Here is a 20375-nt window from a genome sequence, read left to right as displayed (position 1 = left end):
AAGAATATAGGAGTTGAGGGAAAGGATTTAAGAATTATAAGAAACGCACACCAAGAATAAAATGCAGCTTTCAGAATAAACAACAAAATGACAGAGTGGTTTGAGGTCAAATGTGCCATAAGACAAGGTTGTTTGTGGTTCACCCTCCTTCTTCAGCTATTTATAGTGAAGAATTAATTTCAGAAAAGGTGGAACTAATTTCAATAGGATTAGATAAACAGATGACACTGTTATAATTACTGAAAGTAAATCAGAACTAAAGAGAGCCCTTAACAAAATTCGCACAATGGGAGAAGAGTATGGTATGAGATCAAATGTGAGCTAAAAAAAAATAATTGTATTCAGTGAAAATGAAAATCTAAAATGTAAAATTAGGATAAATGGAAGGTTAATAGAACCAAGTGAGAGAATTTGGATATGAACTGATGAGAAGGAATGTGAATAGGGAAATAAAATTAACACGTTGACTGTTACGGCTTATTTGGGTGAACAGGTCTCCAAATGTCAATCTAAGTTAGGCATGTTAAATTATTCAAAACCCAAATTATAATTTATATTCATCGCCAAAATTCCTAAAAAAAAGCTTCTCAAATTATCTCGTAGATGGTGTGTGTAATAGAAAATTCCTTGTGGCAGCCAACTACAAGTTAACTTGAGACATATTGTTACCTGTAGAATTTGCTGTATATGAGTCAGCACTGTGCGTAAATCCATAGTAGTAACTTATACTGTGCTGTGCATGTACGCTGTATTTAGTAATTTGTTATGTGTTTCTAAAAAAAAAAAAAAAAAAAAAAATCAAAGAACCTAAAACATGGATAAGGAGAGACCATTGACCGAAGAAGAGCTTGAGCTGTATGCTAATATGAGTGACTTGGAATTTGAAGAGATTTTTGACAGGCCATACGGCTCTGGTTTCGACAGTAACAATTATGAACCTTCTAACGATTCAAGTGAGGATAGCGAAGGAGAAGCCAGCTCCCAGCCTGAAGATAATCCTAATTCTCTATAATTATTTGACGCACTTGCCTGAAGATAATCATAATTCAGGCAAGTACGTCAAATAATAATAATAATTTGTGGAATGAGATAGCACAAGATCCTCCAAAATTTATTTTTGAAGAGAACATTGGGTTTGAAAATGGACACAACAGATCTTAGTGCACAAAAATTGGTATAGCTATATTTTTCGGATGAATTTCTTACATTATTAGTGGAACAATCTAATTTATACGCTAGGCAAGAAACTGAAAACTGTGGACAATCACAAAAATATGCCAAAATGGAAGGACACCAACATCTCAGAAATGAAAGTGTTTCTTGGACTTTTGTTACAAATGGGTCCTTGTTCTTTTCCTTCAATAGATTGTTTGTTTGTTTATTTGGTTTTTAGGAGCATTAGCAACTAAGACCATATTGCTCAGGGATATGCGGTGGTCATTCCCTGACCTTTCCACATCCTCCATATTTGGTGGTGACGGGCTCGAACCCCGGTCTAATCAAGAAGCGTGTGCTATGCACTGCTGCTCCTTCCCACCTAGTTACGGAGGTGCCTTCCTTCAATAGAGGAAATGGAGTACAAGTGCATTCTACAATGTTAGGTTTTGGCAATCTTTTATGAGTCGAAATAGATTCCAGTTGATATTATGATATTTTCACTTCGCAGATAACTCATTACAATCTGCTGAAAGGCTATACAAGGTAAGACCGATTTTGAACCATTTCAATAATGTTATGTGCAATATTTATGTACCGGATAAAAACACCGGTATTGACGAGTCGATGATGTGGCATGGAAGACTGAATTTCCGCCAGTACATAAACAATAAGCAGCACAAATACAAAATCAAACTTTACGAACTGTGCGAGTCCAACAGCCTTGTTATGAAAATAAAAATTTACTCAGATAAATCGGAAGAAACTGAACAAAACATAGGTCATACTGCTGAAGTTGTACTATACTTGCTTGAGGACTATTTAGACAAGGGATATGTAGTGTATATGGACAATTTTTATAAATCCATTGATCTGACGAAATTGTTCTCTGCTCCAAAAACTTATGTACGTGGAACATTACGCACCAACAGAAAAGAAAATCCAAAAGATCTGGTGATGAGAAAATTGAAGAAAGGAGAAGTTGCATGGCAACGAAATGGCCCTGTTGTAGTTTGTAAGTGGAGGGATAAAAGAGAAGTTCTCACTATTTCTAACAAACACGTTGAAATGGTCGAGTTACATAACCGGAATGGAAAAATTTCGATAAAGCCCAACATAATTCGAGATTACAATAGCGAAATATCTGGCATAGATCAATCAGATCAAATGCTCTCATATTATTCAGCAGTAATAAAAACCATCAGATAGCTGAAAAAATTGCATTACATATTTTAGAAATATATATACATAATGCATACATCCTTTTCCGTCAAGTTACAGGTTACACCATAAAATCTCTAAAATTCAGAGAAACATTCATTGAATCTTTGATTGGAGAAGAAATTCTAAACATTCCAAAGAAGATTAAGTTAGAACGCGACATTCATTATTTAGAGGCAATACCACCAACTGAAAAAAAAAGCACGCCAGAATAAACAGCATCAAGTATGTACCAGAAAAAAAACACACCGAGAAACACGCTATTATTGCCTAGTGTGCCAAGAAAAACCTGCTCTTAGTGTAGAGGAATGTTTCAAGAAATATCACAAATAAACACTATAATATTATCATGAGTTTTAGCTATACACTTTTCTTTATGTATTTGTAAATAAAATATTTTTTTTGTGAATAAATTTTCTGACGCCGTGGTTGATTTTTCATTCTTACCCCAGAAGCCCACTATCCATCAGTTGCACATATTTGCTATATACTTGTAGCTGCGCCTGAAACAAGTCATACCAGTCCGAGTTAACTCGTAGGCAGCGTCCTGGGCCAGATCGCCAAATACAAGTTAACTTGTATTTGGCAGTCAACGTGTTAAAGAGGTTGAGATGCTATGTATGGTCGGTCTTCCTATATGGGTGCGAAACTTGGACTCTGACAAAAGAGAGCAAAGTTAAGATCAATGCTTTTGATATGTGGTGTGCTTGAATAATGCTGAAAATAAAATGGACTGATAAGATTAGGAATAAAGACATTTGGAGAAGAATGGGAAATGATTACAGCTTGTTGAAAGAAGTGATGAAAAGGAAGTGGATGTATGCTGGACATATCATGAGAGGGTCCTCTGGAAACAGACTAGTTACAGCACTAGAAGGATGGATGAATGGAGAGAGAGAGAGAGAGAGAGAGAGAGAGAGAGAGAGAAACAAGAAGTGAGGACAAGAAGAGAATGGCGATGACTTAAAGGAAAGGTCCACAGGAAGAAATACTTTGATCTGAAGAGACTTGCCCAAGACTGAAAGCTTTGGCAAATCACGACTGCGAACCTTTGACAGAAAAATTGCACATAATGATGAGGAAATTAAGTATAATTAAAGGATAATTCTTAATATGTAAGGAGAGAATTAATAAAAAGATGGACAGACAACATTTAAATAAATCCGAAAAAGTCAAAACTCACAAACTGGAAGGTTAGGAGAAAGAAAAGAAGAGAGTGGAGGAAAATATTACTTGCAGCTAAGGAGTCTGGAAGTTTACAGATGAAAAAAGAAGCACAAATATATCACAATAATGAACCCATAAAAAAATATATTCTTAAGTCAATGAAATTGTTAACAAATGATATTAGTAAATTTAGTACAATATTAGTACCGTGTTCCCCCAACAGCACGGTCTGATGATGTGTATCGGTAAGATACATGAAATGTTACCTTAATGTATAGTACAGCTTAATAAACTATATTATTAATTTCACATGGTATAAGAGTGGTATTATATTTAGTAATAATCTTAATAGAAAACTTTAGTAGTTTGTGCATATTACCTTTCGATGCTGAAGCCACTGACAAACTGTGGAAGAGAATAACCTACTTCTTTCATTGTCATCAAGCTAAAATAAAAAATAAATAAAAAAACCTTAGTTCATATAATAATTAACTTATATAATCATTTATTATACAGTGGCAGACAAAAAATCTGCATCACTTGTGAATTTTGCAAATAATATGTTTTGTGCTACACTGTGGGTTGCAGAAATCTTTGAAATGTATTTTTTAGATGGGATATATATCTCTGTGAATGAAATCTAATAAAAAGACAGCCTATATACCTAACTGCCATAAATATCTTCCCAAAGGGTAAAATGCGTAATTAACAGAAATATGAGAAATCATGCAAATGGCGATCATGACAACCAAACGTACATTTTATTGCATTTACGTGTACAAACTGAAATAACAAGTTAACATAATAGTATTATCTACTATAAATCAGCAAAACAAGTCCTCAATATTTTGTTCTTCCTCCTTGAGCTGAAATTACAGCCTTGCAAAGATCTGGCAGCATATATCCAGAAGTGTTCTGGAGATGAATTTCCAGAAGACTTCTGGATATACTCTCCAATTTCATGGTACCACACCCTTACAATGCTCTCCTGCAACTGAATATTATTCATTGGCTTCTTCTGAGCAAATTTAGACGATATTATGTACCAGCAATTTTCAATAGGGTTCAAATCTAGACTGTTGCCAGGACAGTCCAACACTGGCCTGGCAACAGCCTATCAATGCCAGCATTTCTGAGGAATGACTACACCTTAAGGGAGAAAGACGAGGGAAAACATTGGTGAAAATATGTTTTAAGCTTTATGAGACAAGGAGACAAACTCATCATTAAATCTAAATAGCATAAAACTTACCAATTTTGCTGTGTGGCAAGGTGCTGAGTCCTATTGAAAAATGCAGTTTTCAATGTCTGTGTGGTGATCCCTAATTTCAGGCACTCTTCTAAAATAGCAATGTAGGTTTCTGCATTCACTGTTCTGTTAAACTTAATTTGCCCCACCCCTTTGCTTGTTATGCATCCTCAGATCATCTGACCGGTGGGGAACTTTACAGTTGGTGTTATGCAGTCAGGACGGTATGCCTCCGATTTTCGTCTTCTGACATATCGCTTCCTATCCAAGCCATGCATGTTCAATTTCGATTTGTCAGAAAAGATGATGGTGTCCCATTGCTCTTTTGTCCACAAAACAAGTGTTTTAGCCCAAGCAAGTTGCTTCTTATTCATTTGTTGGGTCAACAAAGGCTTCTTCTTGGCCTGATAGGCATGCAGACCACATTCCGAAAACTGTCTTTGGATAGTTCATGCACTTGTTTCAACACCAGAGGCTATCTCAAAGTTCAGTTTTAGATCAGGCTGATTATGAAGGCATAGCCATTTCAAATATCAATCTTGGGAAGGCATGCAGACCACATTCCGAAAATTGTCTTTGGATAGTTCATGCACTTGTTTCAACACCAGAGGCTATCTCAAAGTTCAGTTTTAGATCAGGCTGATTATGAAGGCATAGCCATTTCAAATATCAATCTTGGGAAGGCATGCAGACCACATTCCGAAAATTGTCTTTGGATAGTTCATGCACTTGTTTCAACACCAGAGGCTATCTCAAAGTTCAGTTTTAGATCAGGCTGATTATGAAGGCATAGCCATTTCAAATATCAATCTTGGGAAGGCGTAGTCACTCTCTTACGGCCTGATTCAGGTCTTTTCTTCACATCACCAGTTTCACGCTTTAATTTTAGCACCCGGAATACTGTTGACTAGTGGCAGCCTATTTTATCAGCGATAGCACTTCCTGTGACAGAGCAATAGCTACACTTTTTTTTCTTGGTGTCAACTGAACATATGGAGCCATGCTTACACCTCCACAAAACAGTATACCAATGAGCTTTCACACCCTTCCAATGCCGAATTTATAGAAACAGCTGATGCAATACCTTGCAATTATTGTCTGCTTCCATAGAAGTGTTATCTGACACAATACCTTTGCTTTGCGACAAACAAAATCACTGTAATCAAACAACATCTTATGCATTTCACTACAAATGTTACTTTTTTTTAAAGGTGATGCAGTTTTGTTTGTCCGCCACTGTATGTTTATATAATAATTATTAACAAAGTATATTTTTAATATAAATCGAATTACACATTTCGAACCTGGCACAAAGTATTTTTGAATGATCACTGCTTCCTTGTCCAATCGCCTCCGTAGCCAGGTGGGCAGGAGCAGCAGTGCATAGCACACGCTTCTTGATCAGACCGGGGTTCGAGCTCATGACCACCAAATACGGAGGATGCAGAAAGGTCAGGAAATGAACACCGCATATTCCCCGGAGAAATATGGCTTTAGTTGCTAATGCTCCTAAAAAAAAAAAAAAAAACCAAATAACAACAATAACAACCTTGTCCAATGCTGACTTTGTGCTCTGCTGCTCTATTTCCACATGAAACATGACACTTTATATAACCTGAATGTTGACCCAACAACGTGCATCATCTTCAAGCCTCTCTAAAGTAGATAATTGTTCTTCGTAGTATTAGTTTGTTTAGATCTTCCTTGAATTTATTCAAACTATCTACTTCCATGACAGATGGAAGTTTGTTGCAGCAGTCAATTACCCACTGGCTAAATGCAAACTTCTGTTCATCTATTCTGCAACTATCCTTCCTCAATTTGAATTTATGCCTCGTCATGTGTATAGTCTGAGCAAGAGGAAGAATTCCATCAGCACTGAGCTTGCTCAATCCATTCAAAGCCTTAAACACCACAATCAGATAACTGTACAGGTGCTGAGTCTCCAGATGCTGCAATTTGCAGAAGTGAAGACTTTCTTGGTAAGAGCATCTCTTTGTTCTCCCTCACCAATCTCACCATCCTTCTCTGCACCCACTCCGGCAATGCAACATCCTTTCTAAAACGAGACTTCAAATCGGTATGCAGTACTCAAGATGAGACCTGAACACTGCCTTGTACAATGGAATAATCACCTCCTTATCCCTGCTAGCAAAATTCCCAGATATCATTGACAAAACCCTATGTGCTGTCCTGGAAGCTTGTCTGCACTGCTCAGAGAACTTTATATTTGACTGCACAATCGCCCTCAGGTATTTTTAATTTTCCACTACCTTGAGTGCAGAATCACATGGTTGGTATGTTAATCTGAGATTACTGCTACCTGTGTGCAGTGCTTTGCATTTGTAAATGTTAAACTTCAATTGCCATTTCTCCATCCATCTGCTTAATATTTTTAGATCTTTTTGCAGTAGCATACCATCATTACTCTCATTAACCACCCTGCCAACCTTTGTATCATCTGCAAACTTAGACATTAAGCCTGATACATGCCTTCATCAACATCAATAAAAGCTCTGTCTTCTCCCACTCAACCATCCCTTTATCCAGAGCAATAACTTGCTCTTAATACAACACTGCTCCAATCCGTATGGCAGTCTTTTATGTGGAATAGTATCAAAAGCTTTCCTTAAATCCAAATACAGCAGGCCCCCATTATAACGCGGTTCGGTTTACACTGATTCGCTATAACGCTGATTTTATATTATAACCCATATCTGAAACACTGTCACATATCACTATAACGCTCTTTTACAGATTGAATTTTTGGCATATTTAACGAAATCGTTTCATTTGATGGAGTCGATAGCTTGAAAATGAATAGCAAAACAGCATTAAAACGTTTCCCATGCCGACTTGGGAAATTTTCTTGCACGCTAATTTAATTGCAGTACAGTGACATGTTACGTAGTTCCAACATCAACATTTTAAAAAAAGATCAAGTACCTTTTTTATATTGCTTGTAATATTTGAATTATTTGCATTTATCCGAAGTCTAGTCATCACTCAGTACAGTATTAGACATCGTGCGTAACGACAATTTACTTGAAAATTGTATCGTAATTAATGCAACCAACGCAGTTACATTTTCGAAGAGTTAATAATGGCCAATAAGAATGAAAAAGCAACAACGTCTGGGCACAGTACGAAGACTATAAATGTAAGAAAAATACTACTGAATTTGAAAATTAAATTAGACGTTTTGAAGCGAATCCATTCCGGTCAACGACAAGCGGATGTGTGCCATAATTTAGGACTTGCAACTTTAACTGTAAGAACAATTATAAAAAAATAAAGAATTAATTTTAGCAGCGGGAAAGATAGCTGTTCCACTGCAAACAACTAGGGCTAGGTCGGCTATTAGCATTGAAATGGAAAGACTAACTAATTTTTATTGAAGATAATATCTAATGCAGAATTCAGTTAAGTTAAATATTATTAAAAAAAAAAAAAAAAAAAGAGAGAGAGAGAGTTTGTTTGTTTGTTTGTTTGTTGTTATTTGGTTTTTAGGAGCATTAGCGACTAAGGCCATATTGCTCCGGGAATATGCGGTGGTCATTCCCTGACCTTTCCGCATCGTCCGTATTTGGTGGTGACGGGCTCGAACCCCGGTCTAATCAAGAAGCGTGTGCTACGCACTGCTGCTTCTTCCCACCTGGCTACGGAGGCGCAGAGAGAGAGAGAGATTAGCCAATATGATTATCTGAAGAAAACTCACCTAAAAAAAAAATAAAAATGTGGAACCATTTAAAACTGGTAAGAGCTAGTTGAACAGGTTTAAAATCCAGGGAGAAACTGCAAGTGCAGATCAAGGAGCCGAAACTTTCAAAAAAGAACTTGTTAAAATTATTGAAGAGGGGTATTTTGTGTTATAATTCTCAACAAGTTTATAACATAGATGAAGCAGGACTTTTGTGGAAACAAATGCATAAAGAAGTTTCATATTGAAAGAAGAAAAAAACATGCCAGGTTTCAAAGTGGCGAAGGATCAGTTGACTTTATTGTTGGGTGGTAACGCTGCGGGGGATTTAAAATTAATACCCCTTTTAGTTTATTTGGAAGAAGGCCAAAGTTCAACCCAAAATCGACCCATTTTTCATGATTAAATTCATCAATTAAATTAAATCAATTTAGATCAATTAAATTCATGATTTTAATTGGAATTTTAAGTTTAATTTTGATACATAAGTAGTTACCACATAATTATATATGTATGTAACGCAAAATATTTTATATGTAATGCAGAATATTTTATATGTACAAATATTTGAATATTAAATATTTTGACCGACATTTGTACATCTTTTCACTACCGCTTATTATTCATTAGGAAATATCCTATGTTGCCTTATGGGAATGCGATGCTCGCTTAGCATGGATTCACTTAGCGCTCTGTTTTTCAGGAACAAATTATCAGCGTTAAGCAGGGGTCACCTGTACATGATATCAAAATTATTTTTTGCATCCGGTTCCTTTGAAACTGTATCATAGCATCCAATCAAATTGGTCAGACAAGATCTTTCCTTAACAAATCCATGCTGTGGTTGAAGTATGACTGTTATTTAGATGTTCCTGCATTACTTCTTTAACCAGTGATGCCATTATTTTCCCTGGAACATTAGTTAAACTAACAGGTCTGTAATTACTCATGTCACCCTTTGATCCCCCCCTTTGTGAATTGGGGATACATCTGCACATTTCAAGTTCACAGGGCCTCCCCTGAATCCAAAGATGCTCTCATAATTATGGCTAGGGGTTTGCTTAACTCCTTTGTTGCCTACCTTAATATAATTGGATAGATTCCATCCACCCCAGGTGCTTTTTTTATGTTTAACTTCAGCAATTTCTCTTCCTCTCAGTTATAACAAAATCGCTTAGCTCCCTGTTAGAGTTTGATAAACTTCTGGCATACTACCCCCCTAAAGAATTTTTGTATAAATGTAGATGCAAAATACCTATTCAGCCTGTCAGCAACATGAGCAGGATCATCAAAACTTAAACCATCTACTCAAGTGGGTCAATATGATTCAGCCCCCTTCCTTCTACTGTTAATATAAGTAAAGAAAACTTTGCTGCTTTTCTTGCCAGGGACTTCTCATAATCTGCTTTGGCTTGCGTAACCTCCTTTGTGACTTGATCACAGACTAGCTTATATCTATTATAGGCTTCTGTGTCTCCTGATAATTTATATGCATCCCATGCATTTTTCTTCTCAGCAATGTACAGCCAGGCCTCGCATAACTTGTTTTTCAGTTACCGCTATTTGAAAAAATTATACCACTTTTCACTTTACACAATGCAAATTTCCAGTTAACGTAACCTTTTTTTTTTTTAATGTGATAGTTGAAAAAGATTTGAATCTCAGGTTAAGCTTACTGCGCATTGGACAGGTAATAAACAGACGTTTGCCTGCTGCCCACCTAGGTGTGTTCCATCAACCATCGGAAGAAGATGTGTTACTTGTTTGTCTCCTGCTAATAAAGTCAATGCAGACTTGCATTTAAAATTTCTAATTTTTAAATGAGCCAGATGAAAATGATACTGCAAAGGAGATAATGGTAAAAGAACTAGATGAAATCTTTCATAACGCAGAGAACCTCAAATAAAAGGTCTGAGGTTCTCTGCGATATTTATTTCGCCAGGGCCCAGAGAAGATTGTTGTCGGCTATCGGAAATTGATTGATGAAAAGAGAAAGTCGATTCTGTTCAAATGTTTCTGTAAGAAATTGTTTCTTCACTGTGTATTTTATGTCAGAGGTTCCCAAACTTTCTCTGTTCATGGTGCCCTTAGCATCTCAGTAATTTTTTCACGGAGCACCTAGACCAAAAGAAATACTTAACGGTTCCGTTTATTAAGTAGTTAGGTCCAAACAACTTAATAAGGAATGTTGAAACTGTGAACTACCTCAAGCTAGTAGTTCGCGCTGTGTCCGACAGATGTCGAGTATCGCCGTGTTTCCCTCAACAATTTAAAATAGTGCACGGCGCACAGTTTGGGAACCATTGTTTTATGCAATAAACATTTAATTCCATAATTATTTTCATTATCTTTTACATGGTATACAGTTAAAAAGTTATTTAAAAGATATTTTTAAAATTCTTTATGGACATTCCTGAAGGTCAAGGACCAATTATAATTTTCCTATTGATTATTATATTTGATTAATACGTTTCCGTTTTGTGTGATGCACTCTGGGGATGAATTAATCACGTTAATTGAGGCCTGTATTTGGTCAGCTTAGTCACATATTGGCAATCCATTTAGTAGCTTATACCTGGCTCTCTACTGATAATTTATACATGAGAAGGTGAGAATCAAAAAATGCATATGAGGCCCAGTGCCAAGTAATACTGGCTAATAGAAACACCAAGGTGAAACCCCAGCCGGCAGAGCAAGCTAGTTTTGGCCACAGTCTGTTTTGTTTTGGTTAGTTTTGTTAGTTCGTTGTTGGTTAATTCTGCTGTGATTGTCTTAAAATTGTTTTGTACAAACCTTTTGTTTAATGACAAGAAGAAGGAGAAAGGTTGTCAAGCCTCTAGTAGAGGTACCGGAGACATCGGAAGAAGAGGAATCTGAAGAGGAGGTCCTCCCTAAAAGTTACCCAAGGTGCTGGGGTGAGTCCCAGGCTATCCACCACAGTTGTGGTTTATGAATAACAACTGATTCAAGATTGCCTAACCTGACTGGGTTGGAGATTTGAACCAATATTGAGAGAAGCTGAGAGGCTTTTGTCACAACTATTTGTAGGGCACCGACCGGGCTAGCCAGGTCGGTGCCCTACAAATAGTTGTCGGTGCCCTAAAATGCAAAAACTTTGGGAGGTGCAAATGATCACAGAAGTCGATGTGCGAACAACTAACAAAAAAAAAAAAAAAAAAAATTTGTAGGGTGAGTACCTACAATTTAGACACTATAACGCATATAGTGTCTAAATTGTAGACACCATATGCATTATATGCAAAATAATGTTCTAAAGGTAAAGCTGGAAGTCATGATGAGTGAAGCTTGAAATCAAGGATTTATGCAGATGCTGTATGTTTTCCTGAGAAGGAGACACCCAAAACCAAGACAGTGATTCTTAGGGCGAAGGCTCCAGGGTTTCAGAATAGTGACCAAGTGAAGGTGGAATTGGTGGGCAATATTGCCCCTGTTCTGCCAGTGGTCAAGATAATTGCTGTAAGACCTATCAGAAATCAGCGTGTGGCCGTGAAGGCCACAACTGAGAATGACAGTAACAGGATCAAAGATTGTGCTGAAGTCGGTGAATTGAGACTGGAGATAGAGAGGACCATCCGGAGGAATCCCAGATTCGTGGCCTTTGATGTGAATCCTGACATGTCAAAAGAACATTTTTTGGATGAATTGTGGTTTGTCATTTGGTTTTTAGGAGCATAAGCAACTAAGACCAACTAAGACTCCGGGGATATGTGGTGGTCATTCCCTGACCTTTCCGCATCCTCAGTATTTGGTGGTCACGGGCTCGAACCATGGTCTAATCAAGAAGCGTGTGCTATGCACTGCTGCTCCTGCTCACCTGGCTACTGAGGCGGCGATGAACTGTGGCATCGAAACTTATTGATAGTGGACTGACTAGAGACCAGGTTTCATCCGAGCTGACAGTGTTAATCAAGAATAATTCGTACGGAAACCTCCATAATCAAGTATGGAGGCTTCCGTACGAATAAAACAATAATTGCAAATCACTTTAGAGTTTTTACTGATTGGAGTTCTCACCAGGTTCGGGACTTACTGAATCCGACCCAGTGCTACAAATGTATGACATTTGGCCATGTGGCCAGACTGTGCCTCTGATGAGTTCAGTGGGTACTGTGCTGGTAGGAGCCATGTCTATAAAAATTGTCCAAAGAGGACTGGAACACCAAGGTGTGCAAACTGCTGGCAGAGGAAGGCGCCATTGGACCATGAGGCTGTAGATAAAATATGTCCTGAGTATGCTTGTGCAGAAGAAGAACTAAAACAATTGGTTGGGGTCGGATTTAGTGGTCCCAGATCTGGTGAGGGGCTGCTGATCTTAAACACCTAAAGAGGAGTTATTCCTCTTGAAGTTAAAGTCACTTGTTGAATTATGTTATATTTTCATATAACATAAAAAAAATAAATGGTATGAAGGTGTAAAAGAGGAGCTTGTTCCTCTTATTAAGTCACTTAAATGGATTAGTTTAAAGATAATGTTTTTTTTTTAGATAGGGTGACCTACCTCCTCGTGGTGGAGTGGAGATGCCGTCCCCACCGCGAGGCCAAAGGTCGTTATATCAAATGTTTTTTGTTGTTCGTGAAGATAGATTGAACTTGATTGTTGTGAAAATACTAACCATGTTTAGGCTAAGTTACAGTCACAGCAGAAGTTATTATTAGCACATGGGTCAGAGTGCAGGTGGCTAATAGGGTGTCAAGTTTTGACAAATGACAATGCATATGAGCCCTAGTTGGTTTCCCCAAAAACTTAACTTAGGAGATGTGGGATGGTCTCCTCCTGTTTAGCTAGCCTCAGACCTTTTAGTAACTTCAGTAAATCAATACTGCCCTTTAAACTCTTCCCCCATATAGCCTGCAGACTACAGCAGTGCATACAGAATAGTGCATGATATATTTGACAAATTTATATGATTTCTGAAAGAATACATTTAACAGCTGCATTGAGTATTACAATTGGAAATACACTTATGTAATTAAACAGCAATTACTTTCTGTAATAGTCTGTTGTTCTTTTATATATTCATTAAAATCACTACTCTCTTTAATGTAAATGAAATAATTAAAACATCTATCCAATAAAACCATTTATTTTAGCACGTTTCTGTGTACAACCTTTTTTCATACAGAACCATGGTTGTACACAGAAACATTATAATTCCTACAATGCTTTTTATCTTTGTTACTGTATATTTAAAAGCTTTATTAAACTCCTCCTTGTTTCTTCTATATTCTAGATCCAATGGCCTCTGAATCGATCAGGCTTTTATGCATCCCGATTGAGATATTAATGATCTGTTACTTTGAAGTCAATATTTTCTTGTTTCTTACAAATCTTCACAGTATTATTTCTCACTCAGAATAGAACTCAGAAGGCCAGAAACATTAGTGAATGCAGTCATTTTTGTAAGTAAATATTTGTGAGAGCAAATGCTATCTTGTTGTTTATGAAAGGTATTATAATTAACAAGGATGGGAGGATATCACTAATGTATTTCAATGCTATGGTGCAGTTACTTCCTATAGTGCTGGTGTTATTATAGTATGCACATCCATGGAAGTGACGAAATAGATTAGCCAGGTTACAGGAACTGATTGAACTCATGGCAGTGCCCTCTGTTGTTTATTTATAAATCTTATGCTCCATATGTAATTTTTATGAATACAGAGTTTAATATATATGTTCCAAGTATGCCTGTTCATAAAAAATGCAGCATTTTAAAATTGGGCACTATTTGCTTAAGTGCTATTACAAATAATTTAAAATGATCATTAGTGACCATGATATTAACAGAAACTATTAGAATATGCTACATATAGTGATGATTTTAGATTGGAATATCTAAATTTAGATTTGATGCAATTAATGTAACATGGGTTTCATGATTATCAAAACAGACCAGATTCTATTATGCCATTATACCTGGAAGAGCTTGTAGAATGATAAGTGTTAACAATAAAGAAGAAGGACCAACTAGCCCTGAAACGGTGTCGTCTGGGTGGTAGTGGTATCCATCTGAGAATAAGTAACACAAGTCTTCTCCTTAGGTGAAGCGTTACTTATTCGAAGTAATGCAATATCATGGCAACTCGTTGTGGTATTCACGATATGAGATATAACTTATAATGATGCCGTTTTACTAATATTCTGATTTATTCAGATATAGCTATGTATTTCTGATGCGCTTGCACTATATTTATACATAGTGTTAACAATATTATTTTGTGACAATCAAGAGATTTGAACATGCAGTGCACATACATGTGAATATGTGTACTACCACAGCACTGATGACACAGAAACTATTAATTTTATGAATATAGGGGACAGTAAGTTGCTTTACTGAAAATAACATGAATTTGCTATCTGACTAAGATATATATATATATATATATATATATATATATATATATATATATATACATCATTGTTGTTATAATGTGTATCATAATTAATTATTGTTTTGCCAATGTTTTTTCCCCCCCCCAATTTTTTTCATACTGAAAAATGAACCAGAAAATGCAGCCGGACTATTTAGTCTTGTTTCTTAAAATGGTGACAGATCAGTAAAAAATCTCTTATTGAAGCATTTACTAAAACATTTCCAAGCATTTCTCTACTAAGCTGGCAAGCAACTGAAAACCTGGATAAAAACTTTCAGGAAAGAGGTATAGTTACTGATGCTGAAAGAAGCAGTAGCAGGCCAAAATCAGCAATTCTGAAGAAGTATGTGGGACTGTTGCTCAAGCATCTGTATGCAGTACTAAAAAATCAACTAGGTATACAGCTCAAGAACACAGTTTCTTTGATCAAAGTGTTAGGAGAATTAAAAAAAAAAAAAAAAAAAAAAAAAAAAAAAAAGTAGAAACCTTACAGGCCAATGCTGCTACAAGTACCAAATGAAGATGATCCTGATAGGAAGACTGAATTTGTGAATAGATGAAAATAACACATGAAGCTAATCCAAAATTTGTGGCAACACCACTTGGGCAGATGAGGGCACATTTAAAACAAATGAAACAATAATAACTCTCATAAGGTGATAACAACATGGAAAAGGCCAATAACAAAGATTTGTTTACATGGTGTTATAGGCATTTTCTTTTTTAATGGTGCTGTTTCAGCTAAAAATTAGTCTGCTCTGTTGCCAAACAGTTTTATCTGAACTGACAAATAATACAAAATTTGAAAACTTAACAGCAACTGGATGGTGCTTTATGACATTATGAATGTGATGTTCATATGGTTAGGATGCTATGGCACAGTAAATAGCCACATAGGTTATTCATTTCCAAACTGTGCTGCTCAGTACCTTAATGTGAGGCATCATAAAAGATTTGATATATGCCCAGAAACTCCAAATGGCCTTTGCTCTGCTATTTGCTGTTCAGTGATCAAAAGAGGCATTTTATATTTTCAGATGATGGAGGATGTTTTGAACAGTTCTTGTGGTAATATTCTTTATCAATGACATATTCAGTCTGAATTTTCTAAAAAAAAAAAAAGGTGCATTGTCTTCTTTCAATAAATTGACTTAAGATGAACCCTATATATTACTACTGACAGACTTACTGAGTTAAAGATAACTTAAACACACACAGCAATAAAATAAAAATATTTGCTAACAAAAATAATACTTCAGGAAACATTATTTTTGCCATAATTTCAAACATATTTCAAATGTACATTGTTGGCATAAATTCAATTTCTACTCATGGCTCTAACAAACTTGCATATGTTACCTTTAATTCTTTAGAGTTATTATTTACTAACCTTAGAAAGTAAGTTTTTTATTGAAAGGGCAGCCATTTTACGACATTTCTGTGATTCATCATTTGCTAATCTGCTCACCAAAGGAATCAAAAAATGATTTGCATATGTCTTCAGCATCCCCTGTTTTCAAAGAAGAGAAAAAGATTATATATATATATATATAATTATGAATAAAAATTAAAATTAAGTAAAGAAAGAAAATGGATTTGAATTTTAATAGAGATAAAATGAAATAAAATGAAATATGAATTATGGATCAGGGACACTGCAAGAGCAAAGGTACCCTACAACCATAATGTATATAGAAAATTATTTTTAATGTTATGTGTAAATCTTTAATTTAACTTATGGTAATAATGAAAATACCGTGTACCCTGGGAGCGATGTATGTTGAATAAAGGAAAAGAAAAGTGTAACGTTATAAACAAAGTGCGAATTTTGAAAAAATGCAAAATTTGAAAAAATGTAAAATTTGAAATTTGAAAAGAACGACCAAGGTAGAAACAGCAGATTTTTGAAAAGAAATAGCATTGCAGTATCTTTCATAATTTCTGTGTCTTCTTCAGAGGTCATCCACCTAAATTATGAAAAAGAACAGCAATACTCTTACTTCTGTTTCTGACATGTTCTGTATGTCAAAAAACACGTGTACGCGGACACGTGGTAAAAATTTAGAATATAAATTTTGAATAAATAAATAAAATACAAGTTAAGCAAAAATATTATGCCAAAGTATAACATACAGAACATGGATGACCTTACAGAAGTAAGTAGCCCGCTAAAAAGAGAAGACAAAGGAAGCGAGTGTCGGAATGACAAGAATGACAATAACTTACCGCTACGTGACCGGTCGACAAAAAAGAAAGAGCCGGAGGCTAGCCTGTGTATATATGCGAAGAAACGCTAGCGGCACCTAGCGTTAGACGAATTTTGGTGTATGTATATTTTGTAATTTTCGTAAGCGGTGGAGCTACGCTAGGTTAAAGTTAAGTACATGATACTCAAACACTCAGGATAGCAAAGAAATATAATAGCTTACAAAGTAGAATTAGAGTAGCTAAACTTTGTTAAGGCGAAAAATAATGATCGGGTATAGTAAGAAAAATAGTACTCTGATATTGCTTTCGTTACACTAATCGCTCACAGAGCATAAAATGTAGAATTTAGTAAAGCAAAAAGATGATGAAATTAGGGATGTGAAGTTGGGCTAGGGTAGTTCGGGGTTGCAAACCCGTTCCTATAGTTAGGACCCTGAACGACTGTCCGAGAGTAGGTGCATCATGTACTTAAGTCAGTTGTGTTAAAGTGTAAGATATATATAAGTTACAATTAAATAGATAAAAAATCAAGATATAATTAAAATTAATTAAGAAATAATCAAAATTAATTACAAGGTAATTACAAGGTAATACACTATGTAAGACCAATCGGTGGGTACAAGTTTTCCAGACCGTAAGACACCAAAGAGGCCTAGTGTATTGTATTTACACTATTTACAAACTTGATGCGTATGGGAGTAATTATTAGTTATAAACTAATAATGCTGTTTATATTGATATCTATTAAGTTTTTGTGCCTTAATATGTTAAGGGCTTTATTGATATGATGACGCAGGTATTTAATAGGAAAAAGATTTCTGGTCAGTTTACTGTACAATGTTCTGATGTTATCAATAACTGTTGTTTTGTCGCTGCATATCGTTGCTATTCTGATGCATTGTGCTAAGATAACATTAGCATGTACCTGTTTGGAAATATTGGAATTCCATTGTGTATAGTTTACTATGCTAAAGTTGAAAGCTTCACGTTTGTTGTACAAATTAATGGAGGTTATACCATTTTTTATATTGATGTCTAGATCCAAAAATTGGGCTGCTGTGTCAGAATTGTTTGTTCTTTCTAGTACAAGTTCGCTAGGGTATAGATGTCCATAATCCTGGATGAAATTCGGGCAGTTAATTACTATGAGGTCATCTATATATCTAAATAGTATTAGTTCCTGTGGAAATTAGGTTTCTGACCAGTATAGATAAAGGTTGGCTATTATACATGAGGCTGGGCTGCCCATAGGTGTTCCATTGGTTTGTTGATATACTGTATCGCCATCATATATGAAATTATTGGAAATACATAAATTAAGTATGTTGTTCCAGTAATAGGTGTTGCAGGAAATAAAATTCTTATGTTTATCATAGATATCTTTGAGTACCAATTTGAGATTGGTTTGATTGATACTGGTAAATAGGCTATGGAAATCAAAGGTTTGAATATTATTGACTGTATTACTTTGCAAAAATTTTAATACAGGTTGGTTGTTGCCTATAATTTTACTGTTATGTATCTTATTCATCAGTGGTTGCAGTAGTCGTTCAAGTGTTTTTCCTGATTTGTGTACATAACTATTTTTGCATGAGGTTATGAATCTGAAGCCTATTGGTTTTTTATGAAATTTAGGAATGAAGTAGATGTAAGGTAAGTTGTAATTACTTAAGTTGAGCTTTAGTTTTTTGTTGAAGGCCATTAGTTTTTTGTAATGATATTACATGTACTGGAAATAGGTTTGTAGGTATTGCTTGAGTTAAGTTCATTAGTTAAAGTATATGTATAAAAATATTTGCAAATGAATGCAAAATTATTGGCTGCTTTATCTACCGGTGTGATTGCGAAGTTTTTGTGAAAATCTAGCAGTTTTTGTTTTAATGTAGTCAAGTTGTAGTATGTGCCCTGATAATATAAATTTGAACTCTGTAATGCATATTTATGTTTGAATAGGGCGAATGTATGGCTTATCCACATATGGTATGCTTCTATAGGCGTGTTATTTTTGTAGGCTAGATGGAAGCAGTAGTTTAACAGGTCTTGATATAGCTGCTTATTGAAGTTGGTTATGTTTATTTTGGTGGGCGGCCTGAATTTGAATCCTTGTGATAGTACATGTCTGAGCATTGGGTCCGTAACTATGTTTAGATTTCCTGTAATGATGTGTCCATAGTCTGGATCAATATATTGCTGCATGTTGGTTTGTTGACAAACGCAGTTATTGGTGTCTGTTATATGTGATGTTAAACTGGTAGCTATAGATCTGTAGTTGCAAGCTAATAATCCAAAGGGTTTATTATACTTATATCTTACTTTAATATGACTGGGACTAGTATTTGGAAGTAGATGATTATGCTGATTTACAATTTTATTGATATTTATGTTATCCATGATATGGTTTTTGAAGTTCAAAATAATAATTGAATCTTTATCATGTGTTGTAGAGCTAATGTTTTTAAGATTAAATTTACAAATATCATTTATTATATGAAAGAGATGTTTGGACTCGAATTTGAAAGTGCGTATGAATTTGTGCAATGCTTTCAGTATACTGTGTTTAGTACTGAAAAGTAAATTATGTATATCATTTACATTTATAATGTTTTTATCCCAGTTTTTAAGTGTGACTTCAAAATCACCTAAAATATTACTGTGTTTGTTGCTAGTATTTTTAGATTTATGAGTACGTTTACGAGGGTTCCTATGGAACTTTATTATATTAAATTTGTCATATATACAACAATCTGTTAAGTTATTGGTAATAATTTTATGGTTGAATTTATTATTTAGACCATATGGGTATAATGTTTTTAATTTTAACATAAATATTTCTTCTTGTTTAGTTCTAATATTAGCGTTATTAATCTGTGCTAATATGGATATGTATATATTGTTGAAGTTGTGAGATTGAAAATGCATATATTCTATTTCTTGTTCTATATTGTTAATATTTCTTTTTAAGTAGTTATTGATGTCAGATCGATGTTGATTAATTCTTACGTGTAGCTTATTGCTGGTTTGTCCGACGTATTTTATATTACATGTTTTGCATGTTATGAGGTATATAACATTACTAGTTTTACAAAAAGTAGGTTTTGATGCATCATATGTAATATGTTGCAGGTGTATGCAGGGACAGGTTAAACAAAGTTTATTCTTGCAGGTGTTAAATTTAAGTATATGGATCCCATATTTATCTAAGTTAGAAGCATTACATGCTGATGTGCTCTGACTTGTGTGTGTTAAATGTGTATGTTCAGAGTTACATCCGTGTTT

General features: G+C 35.2%; 1 protein-coding gene across 1 annotated transcript in view; it reads right to left on the bottom strand.

The window, feature by feature from the left end:
• The window catches only part of LOC150084145 (small subunit processome component 20 homolog), a 343987-nt gene that overhangs the window by 100932 nt on the left and 222680 nt on the right, over positions 1-20375 (bottom strand). Inside the window, exons 25-26 of the mRNA XM_090376133.1 lie at positions 16282-16401; positions 3923-3988 (exon numbers count right to left, since the gene is read on the bottom strand). Coding sequence (XP_090232259.1) covers positions 3923-3988; positions 16282-16401 — 186 coding nt within the window. The remainder of the gene's footprint in view (positions 1-3922; positions 3989-16281; positions 16402-20375) is intronic.

This window comes from Mastigoproctus giganteus, chromosome 6, assembly GCF_048544385.1.
Source record: "Mastigoproctus giganteus isolate SK-2022 chromosome 6, ASM4854438v1, whole genome shotgun sequence".
NCBI classification, from domain to species: domain Eukaryota; kingdom Metazoa; phylum Arthropoda; class Arachnida; order Uropygi; family Thelyphonidae; genus Mastigoproctus; species Mastigoproctus giganteus.
This window is presented reverse-complemented; position numbering and strand designations above follow the sequence as displayed.